The sequence below is a fragment of the Zonotrichia leucophrys genome, chromosome 2, assembly GCF_028769735.1.
Source record: "Zonotrichia leucophrys gambelii isolate GWCS_2022_RI chromosome 2, RI_Zleu_2.0, whole genome shotgun sequence".
Lineage (NCBI taxonomy): Eukaryota > Metazoa > Chordata > Aves > Passeriformes > Passerellidae > Zonotrichia > Zonotrichia leucophrys.
Genome location: NC_088171.1, coordinates 100,514,759 through 100,533,543, shown reverse-complemented (window position 1 = coordinate 100,533,543; position 18,785 = coordinate 100,514,759). Strand labels below are relative to the sequence as shown.

The following is an 18,785-nucleotide window of genomic DNA, read 5'->3' as shown; positions in this document are numbered from 1 at the left end:
TTCCTTTTTAGTATGAACCTGCAAATGCAGCAGCAAAGCTATTGCATTTAGCAATAACAGGTATAATTTGAAGAAACAGCGGCCTTGGTTGGTTCTCTCTTTCAGGACTGTGTAAAGGACACAACAAGGCAGCTGCTGAAATTAAAGCCAAAACTGCAAATGGAAATTGGATGATGCAAGGATTGAAAACACTGCTTTGCATAGGATGCTGATCCTTAAAGAAATGTCCACTTGTCTGCATCAGATAATCGTCATTGTCATCGCTAACTACCCTCTGCTTTGCAAAGTCTAAGGATTAAAGGCTTTGAGCAAATTATTTATATTTATGCTGAAATGTCAAACAGGAATGGACTAACAAATGTTTACAAATGCCCTCCTGAGTCAAAACTGAAGTCACCTGCAAGTAAAATTGAAAGATGCTCCTCATTAGGGTAGACTGTGCTGGGAAATGCTGCTGTGAGGTTTTGGGTGCTGCCATTGTTTTAGAAACACAAAGCAAAACACACAGATTCAAAATGTTGAGGATGAAGCTGGTTCACAGTGAAGGACTCCCTTCCACTATTTTCTCCTGAATAGAATATCTGTCCTGACATTGTTTCCTTCAGGTACCAATTGCATTGAAGTGCTGAGCATCATGACTCATTTTCTTTCTTAAAATCTTAACACTACACAACTATTTGATGAGTCTTAACTACTTTTCCCTGCTATTAGACTGAATTTAGGCAGTGATGAGAATCTTGATAAAATTTTAACAGACAGCAACTGCAAGACTAACACCCCACTGAACTGTCTCACCTAAAAACTTGAACCTTACCCAACAACAGACAATTAAAGGTGAAGATAATTTGTAATCTGTTACATTTATATGATACCATCTTTAGGAAAATGAGTCTTACAAATATTTAACATAATTATAAACACTTTTGAAAGTACTTAAAACTTACACTGGTGTCAGGAAGAGAAAACAAACTCCACTACGCGTTACTGAGTACATCTCAATTTTTAAGCCAAATCCTGTATTTTTCATGCTCAGTGAACCCTACTCTCACTCTTTATTAGCTTTCTAAGAATGAAGGAAGACCATGACTATCAAAACAGACTTGAAATGAAAGTCAACCTATGTTTTTATGACACAATGATTATTTCCACTGGACATTTTGATATTAAATTTTCAATGACTGACTAACTTTATGTGCTAGTGCAGACTTCTTGACAAAGTTGCAATTGTAATTGCATAAATTGTAATTGCATAAATTGTAATTGCATTTATGCAATTGTAATTGCATAAATGTATAGAATTGTATAAATTCTCATTTCCACTTGAAAGCCATGAGGATAGTATTTTTACCCCTCAAATACAAGTCCCTACATACAACTGTTTCTGGACTATGTGTTAAGTGTATTGTTACGCTGTCTTTACACAGTGGACTAACAACATCCTGCTTCTCAAAGAGACTTGTCTCAAAAGAGCCAATTAAGTGAAAACCAATTCTGCATTCTGTCTTAGTTTCAGAGAAACTGTGCTTTGTTGTTTCTTAGCAGAATAATGGAGGAATTAATAATATAAATATGCAGTAATTTGAATTTGCTAGCTTTCCTTTGACTATTCAGCACAACATCAATGGGATTATTCATGGGCAAGTGAGAAAACCTACAATTTCTGGTTTTCCCATTTTTTTACGTGAAATGTCAATCCCTGCAACACTTAGCAAAACCACCAGGTAGCCTGTCAGCAACAACTGCTTTCTAAAGCTCTCGGCTTCACAGGTAGACAAGAGCTTACTGCAACTCTCATCTGTACCACTCACACATCTGCATTTCATGCTGGAGCAGCAGAGTAAAGGATGAGACGGAGGCATCTGGGTAAGAAAACCAGCTTCAAAAGCAGAGCAGAGGCATAGATGGGAAAACACGATAAAACTGGATAATTAAAGGAGAAGGGGAGTGGCTGTGCAAATTCACAGAGCTACCTGTAGTTATTTAGCTAACAGCCCATTAAGCTGTGGAACCACCCTTCACATTATTAAATAACTTAGAGCTGAACAATTGCTAGCAAAGAGCTGCACCCTTGTAATGCTATTTTGTATGTTTGTATGCTATTTTGTATGTTTGTATGCTCGGGCCCTCCTTAGGGCTGCAGGGTGCCTTCTCCTGTTCCTGAATTATTGCTTCTGTTCAGGAGAGGAGAGGAGAGCTGGTTTTGTACCAGGATGCTTGGCATATGCAGCAGAGAATGAGGTCAGGATGGAAGCCCTTCTTTCTTCCCCTCTCCCCAAGACCTCACATGAGCAGATAAAACAGTGATTACACCCAGGCTGCTGCGTGAAAAAAAAAAAAAAAAGAGCATTTCAGGAAAAAACAGAAAACAGTAGAAAATAGTGAAGTATTTAAAACAGTTTAAATGAGAAAACAATTTTATCAAAAGGTATCATAAAATGTTGGAGGACCACCCTCAAATCAGAAACCAAATCACAGAGACACATGTAGAAAAGGAAGGGGAGAATAGTGCAGAAGAGAGGCTGCATCTCTCAGCTTTTGAATAATGCCCATCCATCTCATCATTACACAGGTGAGATGTTTGTATACATTTTAATTGAGAGACAATATATTAATGTAAGGCAGTTTATTCATGAGCCACTTAAAATCCAATTAAAATATATCAACTAAAATAAAAACATGCACTTTCCTAGGCAGCAATTTACAGCAGTTCACATACAAAACTTTAAAGTGTGTGTGTGTGTGTGTGGGAAGCTTGTTTGTTTTTATGTACAGTGCTGAAACTTCTCTCAGTAGGCATAATAATAATAATAATTTGCTTTCATGTTTTGTCCTGAAGCATGACTTTTTTATTCTATCCAAAAAAACAGTTTTCCAGCCACATAACCAAATATACAGCATGACAAAGCATAACAAGCTTTTAAACTTCACTCCCAATGAGAAAAAATCAAGTAATTTCTAACCAGTCTCATTTTGCTTCCATTAGACCTCAGCTTATGGAAAGCTTTTCTACTCCTTCATGTATGCCTACTCCTTATTTGTACAACCTTTGTCAGGGAAACCAGGTCTTGGAACCCTGACTGCATAAAAAAGGCCTACAGAAAAATTCTTTCTCTTCTTCTTCCAGGCAAGTGTGCTTAACATTTCTCTCTTAAAATTTATAGCCACTGAATCTGGCAATTGCCTTATCACGCATATCAGTTACATAAATGTTAAACATGCCACTGTAAGGTAGGTATGAACAAAATTATTTAACCCACAATTTATTGATTAAATTGATTAAATAGTTTTGATTCATATATATATCATTGTTTATCCAAACAGAATAGATATCCAATAAGGCAAAATGTTAAAAGTGGTTAAAAATGTTATTTTCTCCTCAGTTCCCTCTGTTTGTAGTGGCCCTTTTTTGTCCTTTTCCTTACACACACTTTATTCCTGGAAATTGTCTCCAGTATGGCAGTTACTAGAAATTGAATTACCTGGAGCCAATGGCTCTGAAATACTCCCTGCACATAGGTGGGACTCACCACCTGTAGGGACTGCAGATGGTGTTTATACTGCCCTGCATGCTCAGAGCCTTGAGGCAAAGACAACTCTGCTGCTTCACTCTGCCTCCACACGTTTCTTCCCATTGGCAACAACGGGAGTAAAAGCATTTTCCCACTCAGTCAAGTATTCAAGGCCAGCTCAAGTACCCCAGATTGTGCTGAATCTGCACTGTGGGGACTGTAGCTGTGCTGCTGGGGCTCTGTCACAGCCTTGCAGTCCATGCCCACACATATTCTTTCTCCCTAGTGATATTAAGAATTACAAATTTTATTTTTGTTAGTGCAGCTGAGGTCAACACAAAGCCCAGTGGGCTGGTCAGGAATCTTTTTTGATATGGAAAATTAAAAATTCTGGATTAAAGCCATTGCTGAGCAAATCACATATGTTACAGCATATTTTTCCCTGCTCTGTTGGTCCATTTGCACTTCTATGTGCTCAAAAGATCTTGGTCTCTAGGTGAACATTTAGGATGGACAGCTGTAGTGAATTATTAACCATCTTGCAGCAATTGATAGTTTTCTTGAAATCTTAGCTCCTGAACTCATAAGAATATATACGAAATATAACCTTCACTATTTCTAATTAAGAAATTGTGAAGATTCTAGCACATTTTAAAGGCTGATCTCTTGATGCAATCTTAAAATGTATTAGTCTCCTCACATCGTGACTTCTTGGAGGGGAGAGCAATGAGTCTCTGCTTCCAAAAGAGATGAACACAGACCTCAACACAAGATGGGAACCCCAAGATGGAGAACAAGAGAGATTGTCTCTTGCTAATAAACTGAATACAAGAACATTTTTTCCTTTGCCATAGGGCTTGCCTATTCTTTCTAACAGTTACCTTGTTTATTTCAAAATATGCCACTTGTAGAAGTAGGGCAACCCATGCACCTAGGCCAATCTCTGACTGCACAAGCAAGTTTGTTTCATTTTCAAATAAACTTCCCTGTACTTTCAAATGCTGAGCATTCTTTTGGAAATGAATTTACTTGCACACTCAGAAAAAGATGGATGGAAAACATATACATAGTTTAAAGTATTTGAAGAATCGTTCCAACCTTTATTACCTTACTTTTAATTAGCATAAAATAATTTTGCACTTTAGGTTATCTCAACCATATCAGATAGGTCTTACCATTCTTATCTGAGAAGGAACCTTGTAGAAACAAGTATGTTCCTCCCTAAAAGGGATGTGGCCCTCAACAGAGAATAGCTCAGGGGGAAAAAAACAAACAGCAAAAAACCCCAACAATAAAAAAACCCCAAACACCACAACCCAGGTACCAGCCACCTCTTAATCAAAATCTTACTATCTGAAGGGAAAAAGAGAAAATGGAGGTAGCAAACCATTTTTCTAGTTCTCCAGTCAAGGCTGCATGATTGCTTTGTTTTCAAACACAGCCCTTAGAATAATTAAACAATTTTGTGCCAAGTACTCTAAGGACCTGTGCCATAGGTAATTATTTACCTGTTCTCAGTTACACATCATGAAAGATATATCTCTACAAGTCAGGCAGGAACTCCCAGCTCAGTTCTTCAACTTCAAAGCTACCTTTAAACCCCCTGGCACTTGCAGAGGCATATACTACATGTGCATTGAAATTGATGCTTTTACATAATAAGTCTATCAATGCCTTCTAAAGAAGAAATATAAAGGGAATTTTATCTCTGGAAGGCAATTAATACTGTAGTGACTGCAGTCCGGAGAGAGCAAGGTTATCAAAGGGGTGATCATGGTAGAGCACTCTCCTGCATGTACTCAAAGACCAATTGTTACTCTTGGACAACTCTTTTCTACACTAACATTTTTCATAATAAAACCACTTTTGAAAGCTGAAAGTCAGAGCAGTTATATTTCAAAAAACCAGGACTTAGAGCACAGTACAGCAACTAGAAATGCAAGTATATACATCTATTTCAAATATTGCTACATTCAGAAAGATGAAAGGCAGTTTAACATCAACTTCATACTGAACTTTATAAAAATGGATTAAGTGACATCCCTAAGACATTGGCAAAGTGCCTCAACTGGAGTTAGTCAACAGCTCTGAACCGAATTTTGGATGTACCTTCACATCTACCAAAAGTCCAGGGTAAAACTGCTGAGTGTTAAAGCTCACACACAGATTGTTCTGTCAGCAAAGATAACTTAAAACATCATTCTCTTGTCAAAAAGCCAAAACTGTTTCTAGAGGACTTTGTGCCAGTATCCTGAAGTACACCTCAGTGTCCCACAAGAAAGATGGCTTCAGAAGGAATCTGGGGGAGGCAGGGAACGCAAGGGGGGATCAGTTCCTCAAACTCTGCATGACACCAGCAAGGGGCTGCCAAAAAACCACTCTGCTTGCAGCACCTTCATTAAAAGGCCTAGATAGCTGCCAAATTACCTTCAAAGAGAGGTTAGCTTTATCTGCCAGAGTGGTAAAGAAAATTAATAATCCTTTTATTGTGGTAGGCATGTCAGACAAAAGAGGTTTGTGGAGGGTGTCTAGTTATCTTGCTGGTTATCTCCCCTCAGCTGCCCTGCACCCAGGCACAAGCACTACCTGCCCAGAGATTACAAACCTCCTGAGTTTCACCTGCACAGCAGCAACTGTCCTGAACACAACACAAACACCCGTCCTGTTCTACCTGCTCACTTGGACCACAGAGCCAGGCTGAGGGAGGTGGGTGCCATCCATCCCCTGGCCACCAGGAGAGCACCTGCAAGGAGCAGGGATGTTCCCTCTCTCCCTCTCCAATGCAGGAAAGCAAGCCCAACTTGTAGTGTTCTGAGGTGAGGGTTTTTTGGTTTTTAAAGGTTTCTGGTACAGACAGATTTCAGCACTTCTGTTGAAGTGACACCCTGAGGCCAAGACCTCACTGGAAAGTCCCCAGCAAAGTGCCTTGGCTCCAAACACAGTAGGCACCATTACCGGGGCAAGAAATTGCAATAAGAACCCTCCTTTGCTCACCAGCACACTCAAATTTGAAAGGGACTGACATCACCCTTTTAAAAGGAGCACAGTGGTTACTTTCAAAGTAAAGCTGACCACATGTTGACCTCCAGTTACACTGCCCCAGATGAAAAATCAGGACAACTGTTTAAGACAGCAAATGACATCACTTTAATTAATGAAACCTGTCTATCAACATAATTCACTTAAACACTTGTCACGTTCAAAGCTGCTTTAAAATTACTTTGAAGGGATTTATGTGAACTGTCCCCAGCTTTCTTCATCAAGCTAAGGTACAGGAATCCCTTCACTTTCTATATGGGTTTATAAGAAATTAAACACAAGGGCAAACACAAGGACAAAATTAACTCACTGAGTATTTTTATTTCCAAATGTGTGTTGTCTAGAAAACATATTCCTTTTTCTTTTTTTACCTCTGAGCCATTAAAAATAGCTCTAAGTGTGACATGGTGCTTCTGTCCAGACATGAAAAGACTTAATAAATCTTGCTAATACTGGCTTGAACTTAAGTATTTTTAATTTGGTTTTTTTTGTTTGTTTGGTTTTTTACTATCACATGCTACCACAGAAGATTTATTTAAAAACAAGCCCTATAGTTCACTTTCTTCACTTAACACTGTCATGTTTTTAAACATCACCTTACAATTTTGCCTTTCCAAAAGGTGAGGATAGTGATACCTTACATCTACCTATGTAAGTACATGTGACTGTACAAAACACATATATTGGGGCTTGTTGCATACAGTATGTAACAGACTGGTAGATGTGAATTGATTAGAAGAGTCCAGTTCATAAAGAGTTTTGGCTTCATGAAAATTTGCTGATTTAAAGCAAGTGTTGGTCTTAATGCTCACATCAAGAAACTTTGGCATGCCAAAAAGAAAAAAACAAATACAATTGCACATTAGGACCTTCTTGTCCCAACTCCAAGCCTGCTTTGTCCTAAGAGAAGGCAAAAAACCCCAAATCCAGCCAATTGCTCCAAAAACCTCAACCATACAACTCTCAAAGTATCATCCATCACCCAAAGTATCATGTTCTTCCCTGCCAGCATGAGTGCAATAACTACAAAACAAATGCCTGGTTTTTCTAGTGCTTAAGTTTCTAGCCTCTTTCTCTGAGATAAATAGATCAATAACAACAAAACAAAGGGTTTTGTTCTCTCTTCAGTGCAGAGGCAATAAAATGCCTGTTTTCCATTCACCCAAGCTTCCAAAAAGAATCCTCCTAGTGCCTTCTTTCCAGCATTTACACAAAGCCAGCCGAGAGCAGCGTGTGAAGCTCTGCCACTGTGTGCAGCTGCCTGCCCTCAGCACAATCCCTGAGCTCTCTGTGCTTGTCAATCCCTCAGATAAATATTCCTCCTGAGAGGGTTTAGTTTGGGTCTACAAACAACAACTACTCGTGGTTCTGCTCAGTGCTGCCAGTTTGCTTTGCCTCCTCACATAAAATCCCTGAATTCCCATGCCTGCTACCTTTCTATAACATCCAGGCTGCCCGACACCCTCCCTTCAGTAAAAGCTCTGCCAAGCTCAGTAGATTTGAAGAATTTATCTCTTGGGACCACTTGATTCAGTTGACAGCAAGTTATCTGAAAGGCTGCTAGGTTAAAACATTCAAATCATTCCCCACAATTCTGCATACCCAGCCCACGTATGAAGAAGCTTTGGAATGTGTGCCCCAAAGTTTGCAGTGAGACAACCCTGAAACTACATCAGAAGTGCCCTGAAGCCATCACCCAAAAGAATATTGCTTTTCCCATTCTGTTATTTCATTAAAAATATTTACAAATCGTTCACTTAAAACACACTCAGGGCCATGCACCCTGCAGACAATAATCTTTTGAAAGCTACCTCTCAGGATTGCTTCAGGTACAGTACTATTTAGGGATGTTGGAAGTAAATGTTTTAAACAAAAACCTACTGTAAAAAACCTTTTACTAAAAAATGCAAAACATGCTCTGTCTTCAGACCAATCTTTGGGATAAATACGATATCCTGCCTTTTAGATGTGCATCTTCAGGGATCAGCACAATCTAGCAGACCCTGTTTATTTCTTCGTATCAAATGGCCTTATCTCACTTAAATATTTTTCTAAAATACAACATGCAACAGTACACTAAGCAAAAGGCAGCAGAAAACAGTGTAATGGGAGCACAGTAGTCAAGAGTATGCTTTAAAAAAAGCATAGATAAAAGAAAGTGATTATTATTTTGGACAATTAATGGTACTTTTAAATCAATTCTATGACCTTTCCTCCAAATGTTTAATTTCTTTTTATACTGTTACTGGCACTGAAATAAATGCGCCAATACAATTTTTGCCTCAAGCCCAAGCCTCCTTCTTGAATAATTCAAAAGCAAGAAGATCACAGTGGCTTAATTAAAGGGCCCTCCCTCTGTTTCTTTATTTTTCCCATGTTGCTGTTACAGGACAATATGCCTCTGCAAGAAGTTAAGTAATTTTGTAGCATTTATGCTGCTTCTATTTTCTTTGCTAATGCAATTATACCATTATAAGTGACTCTGGACTAGCAATATTGACAACTGAAATGCTCAGTTTTTTACATATGCAAAATGCATAGTCTTTTACATAGTTGCTATCACCAAGATAAACTGTAGCCACATTTCTCTTCGGAAAAAAGCAAGGCACAATTCTTCTCAAGAATATTTCTGGGATTCACATTCTCTGAACCTCAGAGAAAGAAAACACAATTCTTATCATTTGCTGTGTTTGTGTATGTGCAAAAGTAGAATACAACATGGAAATTGTTTGCCCAAAGTCATAGTGTTTTGTTTCCTTTGCCTATCAGGGCCAGGTGTGTGTTTGTGTCAGGACTGCTGGCTCACAGTCACAAAATTCAATGCAGTGTAAGCAGTTGTGCGCAAAGTTGAATACTTAGCAAATTCAGTTTTAGATATATAGAATAATATAGTATAATACAGTAATTAATTAGCCTTCTGATATCCATGGAGTCAAATACATCATTCTCTCCCCTCATCAGGGCCATCACAACATTGCAATAGTACACTCATATTTGGTGATTTACTTCCTGGCAAGATCTAGAAAAGGCAAAACTTCCACAGCCACTTTTCCTCTAACCTCTCTCCTGAATAGACTGATGGATTGTGAGGCTCTAACACCTCAGAGAAGTTAGGGACTCCACAATTTATAGAGGACCAGCACTCACAGACTCTGCCATTGGACCTTTCCTTTCAGCCTGGAAGGTGTAACATATTTTACCCCAGCTACATTAGACTAATTAAGAAATTCTCCCCTGCCCCACATGTCCTGCTTCTCTCATGCCTGTAGAGCACTAGAGCTACAAGAACACTCACAGTGCCCTTTTCAAATGATCTGCAGATGCACAACCTAAAAAACTGCAGAAATAAGTTCATCTGCTGTTTTGAACAAGGTCAGTGAGTGCAGTCACTGGAAATCTGTGGCACACAATACTACATGAGAAAACTGCCCATCAGTTTTGCATGTTACCATTAGTTTATCTCTTTACTGAAACACATATCCCACACATGATGTAAGTAATACAGGGGCTCCTGGGAAGCTACACTGGAAATTCCTCATGGGTTATTCCCCTGTGAGATGCTGGCATTACATGGAATGTAAATCAAACACTTGTACCATACATGCATGATAGAAGGTATCATGTGAGCCTGAAGAATGGCCTTCACGTTTAAAGAAGCTAAAGGAGCCTGCAGAGATAAAAAGCTGCCAGCAACACCACAAACACCCAAGCCTACATGGGTAGAAAGGATTCTGACAAGATGAACCTTCACCAAATCCTAACGTAAGACAAGCTGCTGTCCTGGCTAATTTTTCTGAGCAGATCTACTGCCTTCACCAGGCTGACAGCAAATCTGAAAAACCCATCACAGCCTTCTGTGCACTTGGCAGTTTTAACAGCTGGAGAAGAGGGGAGGTTAAGAGATGGAGAGGGAGACTCAGGCAGATCCCTCCCGCTTTGGCCAGGTCAGGCAGCACTGCTTTGCTGAGTGCTGCAGGTAATCTGCAGGGCAGAGAAGATGTGGGTCCTTTTTGTAATTGTGGCTCTGCTCTTTTCCTGCTTTGTTTTGGGTCTCTGCAGCTTTACTGTGTTAATTGACCATTACCCTGATTTCCAGTCATTACTTAGAACTTCAAATTAATCTGATCAAACAGAACATACCTTGTGAGAGTAAACACTCATTGATCTACTTCAGTCTCCAGGGTATATTTTAGGCAGCGCAGGCTCACACAGATTCTTTGATACTTCAGATGTATTCTTTCTTACAGAATGTTTTACATGTTTTCAAACTTGTATTTTTTATGCAATAACTGAAGCTCTATAATGAGAAATTCTGCTTTTTATGCATTATGGGCCACCATTACCACCAAAGAATCCTTCCACCTGCACTAAAATATGGAACTTTATTTTTACCCTTGTATAAATTACTTATAATAATTACAGCATAAAAAAGACAGAGGGGAAAAGTCCCTGCCCTACTGTGCCTCTTTTAGATGCATAAAGGCCCACACACAAATTTCAGGTGTATTCCAACCTCCCCATAAAAATAATCTGAATGCCCCATCTGTGTTTCCTGTTTTTGTTGGACAACTCCTTGGATTCCTCAGACTATTTTAGACCTTAGACAGGTTATACCAGTATAATTAAGTGAATTATGGGTACATGGTTTTTTAACCATTGTAGATGTGCTACTGTGAGCCATAAATCATTGCAGGAAAGGTCATTTGGTTTTGTCTCCCAGCCTGGAGTAAGACACTCCAATCTATCTAAGCCCATACTGATGGAAGGAATGTTTCCAAGAATAATTAAAGTAAGGAAGACAAAAAGTTCTTCTTTTTAAATGGAAAGAGCAAGGTCTTGAGGGACAACTTCCTTGCAAGTACATCAGGTACAAGCCCTTCATATCAAAGCCCTATTATTATTGTTAAATACTTTTACTTTAATACCAGCAACATGGAGATATTGCTCATACATTACAAACACTCAAACATGCAGGGAGACACTCCTGCTTATTTTTGCTCAGCTCTGTGGGGCTGCACAGCACAGGACTTCCAACACTGGCTCTGCCCATGACTCAGCCAGGAGCAGTGTTTACTCTGAACCTGCACAATGGTGTTTGTAGATGAAGGAACTGATTAAAGAACAAAGGCAAACAAATAAACTTTTGGGATGCTTTGATGACACACAGGTGACAAAGGTCCCAGCAAAGGTGACAGCACACACATGAGAAACATACTGTGTTTTGAATGAATAGCCATGATGCACAAGGCTTGCCTGGACAAGAGAAAAGCAGCAGGTTTACTGCATTTCTAAGACAAATCCAAGTTCTCTCAAAGCACAGTGAAAGAATAAGAAAAGGTCTGTGGTTGGGTCCTATTCAGCCAAGGTCCATTTATTCCTTTGCTAGTCCCATCTCAGCGATTGTTTTGTAGGAGACCCAAAGGGAATGGTTGAGCAGATGCTCACCTCGTGAGCACAGGAGATGAGCCCTGGTCCTTGTGGCTTCACTGCTGAACTCAGAGCTCCCACTCCTGTCAATGCAGCAGAGAGAAAGGGTGGCCAGGAGGTGTGCTGACACAGGCTGTCTACCTGGTCAGAGCAGCACCAAAAAACTGCACCTTCAGAGGCCCACACTGCCCAGGGGCACCCACGCAACGGTGTCCTGTCACTGCAGTGTGAGATGGGGCTGTGGTTACAAAGTCACTCTGGGACATTTTGGGGTTTCTTTCTAGCTGACAGTCCCCAACGAGTTAAACTGCAAAAAAGGAACAGCCAAAGGAGAACCTGCCTTCCTCAGAACTTAAGAGGTACAAAAACTAGATGGCTGCACTTTCAGAGAGCCAAACAGATGGGACAGGAGGTTTCCCAATATTACAAAAGGGGTCACAGACAGCAGGTCTATGTGACTGAAGATCCCCAAGTGGAGTATGATAATTTTTTGTTCAAGCCAGCAAGTACAGTGAAGAAAAAAAGTGAAGAGAACTGAAGACTTCCAACCCACTGTCATTTCAATGCCTCTCCATGCACATGAGACAAAAATCTTGTTTTTCTAAAATGAGATCCACCAAGATAAAGACTAGCACACAAACATGTAGTACAGGATTCAAGAGAAAGAAAAGTATCTTTTTTGAGCATTTTGACAAATGGCCAACGTTGCTGCATTCCTTTTTAATATAAAATCAATTGGCAACATCTGGGACTTTACCATCTCAGTAAGTTTCCAACTCATCAGGAGCTTCACACAGCATACACTGCAAGTTGCTTCTTTGGAAATGAAGCATAAATTTCAGGTTCATACAAAAATGCTTAGGCCAGCCCAGCCTTTAACTGAATTACACTGACAGAAAGCTGCACCTTACTAAGCTTGTACTGGACAAAATTATGGGTTTTTGAATTCCAGTAACATGAACTCTTTAACTGTCTGTCATAAACAAATACCCTGACTTGTTTTTAACTGCATTTTCTGGTTCCTTTCTGACAGGTTCCCATATTATACTCACATGGGGTCACAGCATCTATATGATAATAGTCCTCAGACCCAGAAGGGAGTCTCCAAAATGCTTAGATCTAAATGTAGATCTTCTTATCCTGCCTATAATTGCAGTGAGACAGGACATACTTTTCTTTTCCCCTATAATCCTACACATGCCATAGATGGTAGATCTGTTCTACTATCAAAGTACTCAAAATAAAACAGAGGCAGATCAATATCACCACTGTAAATTTCCAGCTGAAAGGAGTCAGCCATATCCTTGAACTACTAAGACATATGAGTCACCTAGACATACAAGTTTCTCATCTCATGACCATGCCAGTGATTAAAACAACTGAAATGGGAGAAAAGGAGTGTTTGAGGTTGAGAGAAACAATTTATTCTTCCTTTTTGCAAAGCACAAACATAATTTTTCACCAATAAAAATATTGCAAACTGCATTCTTATTTATATTTCTTATAGCGAGACAACACAATACTGACTATGCTGCTCTGAAAAAGAAATTTCATGCAAATTAAGTCAGCATGGAGATTTTTCTGTGTATGAGTTTTGTTTGCTAGGGGACCTGGGCCACTCATTCACCTTTGTGAAGCAGCACTTGCATGACAGTTAATTTTTGGTCAGGATTAACAAACATTATTACTGAACTTCTTACAAGCAGTTAGGTAAGACCTGGGACCCGAAGCCATTGAGCACCAGAGACCAACCACCTGCATTTGTGTCCTAGACAAGAAGGTGTGGCTTAGCTACAGATAAGGCTCCTGTTAAAAGTCGAGTTAACTTTTGGGATGAAAGGTGAACATAAGAAAGAGAAAGATACTGGCTCAGGAAGGGTGCTGCCTTCTTTCTGTACCTTCTACAAGACTTGCAGAAAAAGGCAGCAAGGCAGTGACAAAGGTTAGTGCTGTGACTTGCAGGCACAACAGACAGCACCTCTACAATACCTGTGCTCTGCAGAAGGGCTGAGGCAATGTCTACTACTGGCAGTGATTTGGCTACAATGATGTTCAAATCTGGAAGAAATGCCAGGCTAGGATGGCAGTCCAGCCCAGCAAATACCAGCACAGAATGAAACCTGCTATCAAAGCCTTATGAGGTTACCTCTACACCCAGAATTAGAAAGGGGTGTTGACCTAGACTGAAGTATAATACTGTAACTGGGTTTAGGGCTGGGGCTCAAGCCAGCAGATATTGATAAATCGCAGTTTAGAAAGTGCCTCAGGGTTAACAGGAAGATGCTGTTGGTTTAAACCATCTGTCTGCAGAGATCTGTGGGATAAGGAGTGTGATAATGTTAATATTAGGAGTGGAATTAGGGTTTGAGCATACTCTGGAAGAGGTTGATAAACTGTATCATCTTGTCTCAGTATCAGGGAGGGCCCCACGCTGTGATAAAGGTGCCACATGATAGGACTTCCCACACCCTTAGCAAGCCCAGCACTGCCCAGCATGCCAGGCCTTCCCGGTCTCTTCTCTGTTGACCAAGGCTTCCCAAGGTGTGTGTGCTGCCAACCCGTGCTCCTGATCCTGGAATTACTGTACTGTGTACATGCAGAGCCAGCCTGGCACTCCCATACGTACAGATCTACAGAGCACACTGTGTACACACAGTGGATGGGGTGGGGAGAGGGACTCAAACAAGGAGAGCATCTGTCTGGAAATGTCCAGTCTTTGCTGTCTCCGTTTCTCCCTTCTTTTGCAGCAGGGCTGGCAAATCAGAAATATATCAAAGACTAAAAGCTTCTGGTAACCAATGTCTCCTCTCTTCACAGATGCCTTTTAAAAAACACTAGGTCAAGTCTGGACAGCAGGTTGGTCCTGCCAAGGAAATCAGAACCTAAATCAGCCAAATATACCAAGAAGCAGCACAAAAGCTTGTCTGTGTCTTCCCCACTGGCTTTGCCAATGATGATCTTGGCAGTACTATTTAGCACTTACCCTTTTCTCCGTTCTTGGGAATCAGTGTTTGCCATATTACTCAGCATTTTCCAGGCTAGGGGGAGGGTGCAGGATTGACCTTGCTTACTTCACATTACAGAAAAACCTGACACATATCTTAACTACCTCTGTGTTTTTTAATCACAATATATACTCACCCAAGTTAGTGATTAATGGCGAAGAGTTCAGCGGACAAAGACAGTTTTTGGAGGAGGAACCATATAATCACTTTTCAAGGACAAAATAATTTCCAGACCAGAGACTACATAGTTAAAAACCTTAAAAATCAGTATTAGTAGCACACTACCAGGCCATCACTACCATTTTCCAAGCTTGTGATGCAGAGAATGCAGGGGAGGCAAGAACAACAGTTCTCAATTCAAGAGCAAACCTGCTTCAGCATTCACTACAAACTGTGGGGGAAAAGGCTTTGCACTGAGTCTTGCCAAGAGGATCTTAAAATAATTGAACCTCATGGTCACAAGACCACACATTACTGTTGTGAAACAGTCACTGGGTAAATAAGGGTGTAGCCTCTGACATTTTACCACTGCTGGTGGAAGGAAAAAATTAAGAGAAAGCCACATGCAGAAGATGGTCTGACCTCTAAAAAGGTATTAAATCAGGAAAAAAAAAGATCTTTCAAATCTGCACACATGTCAAAAATATGGCAGAACAATGCTGCCATTCTAGTCCTCTCAATGCAGTAATAACACTGAGTAGAGAATAAAGGTGATTTGCAGAGTTAAGCCTGCAGCACATAATTAAGGCAAAAATAACAACAGAAATAAAAGAGAATTCCAAGGGATGTAGGAGTAGAAGTCAGGATGATGTACAAACGACAGCTGAGCAGTTCACTAAGATGAAATCACAGAAGCAATACATGTCCAGGATGATATAAAACTATTAACAAAGTATAATGAAGAAACAAAAGGTAAGATGCTGATTTTAAAACATATAAACAGGCAAACTAGCAGAGATATTAACAAAGCCAAATGAACAGGATGTTATTCCATGGCATTAACCATTGAAACCTGTTGAATTTTCTTATTGCTTTTAATTCCAGGGATGTCTACACCAGTGTACCTAAAGGAGTTGCTCCAAGTTTTCCAAATTTATCTTTTATTGTTCACAGAAATCAAGTAAAGAACTTGCAAAATAATCACTTCCATAAAGACACTGTCTTCAGCTCTGTGTATACAAAGGTCTTGTCTGCCTCTGCACTAAGTGAAATTTTCACTTATCAATCTTATCAAAACATTTATCAAAAACTTCAGCTGTCAGCAATTCACAGCATTTTGCCAAACTGAGGGAAAAGGATGTATCCCATCAATCTTCTCCATTTCTCCTAGACTGTCTGGAGCAGCTTGCATGGGGGCTTAGCAGGGTGCAACTGGCCCCCTCTGGGTGTTGGGGAGAGGCAGTGGGAGGAGAGAGCAAAGCACCTGCACACAGCAACTCAGCAAGGCTGGCAGGGGCAGGGCTTGAAGGGCAGAGCTCTTCAGCCAGCCAGGCCCTCCCCATCACAGGGAGCAAAGAATATTTAATTCATTTCTCCCTCTGGCCTCTGCTTCTCTTAGGGAGGGAGGAGAAACAATGGCATTAAGCATTTATCATTACTTCTGACACAAGGAGGATGCAAAAGCATCTTAAAGTTACTCCCTCTCCAGTTTTCTAAGAGTTTCTCTCTCAGCAGAACTGAAGGGTTTTAGTGGGGTCTTTCTCCTGTGTCAGTGTGTTCTGATGGGCTATTTGGGACATTCCTCTAGTCTCAGTTTCCACCATGACACTTAATTTATGTGGTGCATTAAGCTCCTGGTCCTTAGATATGACTTGCATTTAGGAAGAAGCGCTATAAATGGCTCACTCCTCTGGTACAAGTTAGCATAATGTTTTCCAACCTGTATTAATATCAGATTTTTTATGAGTTAAACCAATTATACTATTTTTTTTCAACAACATTTATTAATACCCCTGTCTGTAATAAGAGCTCACTGGGCTCTAAAACATGCACAGATTACTCTGTAGAAAACAGAAGGTAATACTTTTAAATGATTATTCACAGTCACCCAGATAACATTAAAGAACTTGTCACAACTAAAATTCATAAGCTGTATTTCTGAATTTCACAACTCAGGTCAAGAACAGCAACCATAATGATCACCAGTGAAATACTGTGCCCTGACTCACTCCATCCAAATAAGCTACTGGTACAAAAGCACTGCTGTGCTTCAGGAGGGGAGGGTGCCAAGTGAAGGAACTGATAAGAAATAATTACCCTAATAACCTGCTAATGAAAAGGTGAATTAATTGAAACACACCACGAAGTATCCAAGAGTACACAAAGTAATTCAACAGATGTTTACATTGGAAGGCTGACTATCCAGTGCAGGGATTAAATCAGATTGTGATGTTAATGGCACATCCAATGCTAAAGTTGATCATGGATTTTCTGTTGCCTACTGTCAAGCTTGAAATAATGCTGCATGTCATTTTCACAAACAAACCTTATAAAGGACCGGGGAAATCAGAAAATGACACAGCCAGCATCACACAGAATAATAATGCAGAAAACAGAGTCTTCTCATTGACAGAACTATCATATTAACTGCCCACTACTGTACCTTCATGACATCTTTATAGGAGTGAATGGCCTCAACTTCTTCTTTGTCATCATCCTCATCCTCCACTCCTTCATCCAGAGCATCATATCCTTCATCCCTACTCCCATCTGTTTCTGTGGCATTAGTCATGTAGTCAATAAGCTGCTCCAGCGGAGGACTTAATTCCCTCTCTTCATTTTCCTTCAAACCATAGTCCAGGGCTTTATATATAATAATCCCTAGTGATTCAATAACCTGTAAAAACAAAAAAAAAAAAGAAATATATATTAATGCCATTTACATGAACGAAGAGGTCAAGTAAGGAACAACCTTTTCTGGTGTTTATATAACAGACCCAGCAACTGAGAGGGCAATAAACATCAAAATCTAAGAGTAAAATGATCTGCTAATAACTATAGTAGCACTTGAGTAAGCACTTGAGTAATACAGCATAGAACAAGCAAGAGCAGATCATACCACATACCTACAGTTTTCTTCTTTCAATATTTGAAATAAAAATTCATAATTTAAAAGCAAAGTAGGACCTTTTAAGGTTATTTTCCCTTTTTCCTTCTGATACTTCAAACCTCAAAGTAATATTACTCTACTTTTTAAGACTATATTGCACACAGATAATTTTTTGGGGCAGCTAGGAAGAAATTCAAAGAAAGAATAAACTAACATGAGATGCCTTCTTCCTCTCACATCTTAATGACACTTGGAAACTGCCCTTCAGTTTGTGCCTCTTCATTGACCTGAGAGGTGTCTGGACACAGCTGTGGATGTCCCAGCATTACCCACTGAGCACTGGCACAGCAGCCCAAGAACTCCTTTGCCTGTTGCACAGCTCTGAAGGCACACATTTGCCACTGAAACTGCCAACAACTGTATTCCACAGTGATGAGGTTGTACCTCAATTTTTCATTGAATTGAGGCTTTTTATTTGTGCCCTGTCAAGAGCAAAGCAAACCGATGACCTCTTACTCAGTGTGAGCTAGGAAAATATTTTCCTGAACATCCCACAATGATAAATGCACATTTTCTCTCTTGACATTAGTTATTTTCCTTATGAGCAATATCAAAGCCTCTGGAATGTTAAAGATGTAAATAATGGCATTACAAACAGGAGTTTGAAAATGGGTATTAATGAAGAGGGAAGGGAAAATGGGATTGCAATAGTAAACCACAAGAAGGTAATGTCACTACTGGGAGATCCTTGTCTGA

General features: G+C 39.9%; 1 protein-coding gene across 5 annotated transcripts in view; it reads right to left on the bottom strand.

The window, feature by feature from the left end:
* The window catches only part of SPIRE1 (spire type actin nucleation factor 1), a 128,776-nt gene that overhangs the window by 55,287 nt on the left and 54,704 nt on the right, over positions 1-18,785 (bottom strand). For all 5 annotated transcript variants that reach the window (XM_064705808.1, XM_064705812.1, XM_064705809.1 and 2 more), the window contains exon 3: positions 17,583-17,816. In XM_064705808.1, coding sequence (XP_064561878.1) covers positions 17,583-17,816 — 234 coding nt within the window. The remainder of the gene's footprint in view (positions 1-17,582; positions 17,817-18,785) is intronic.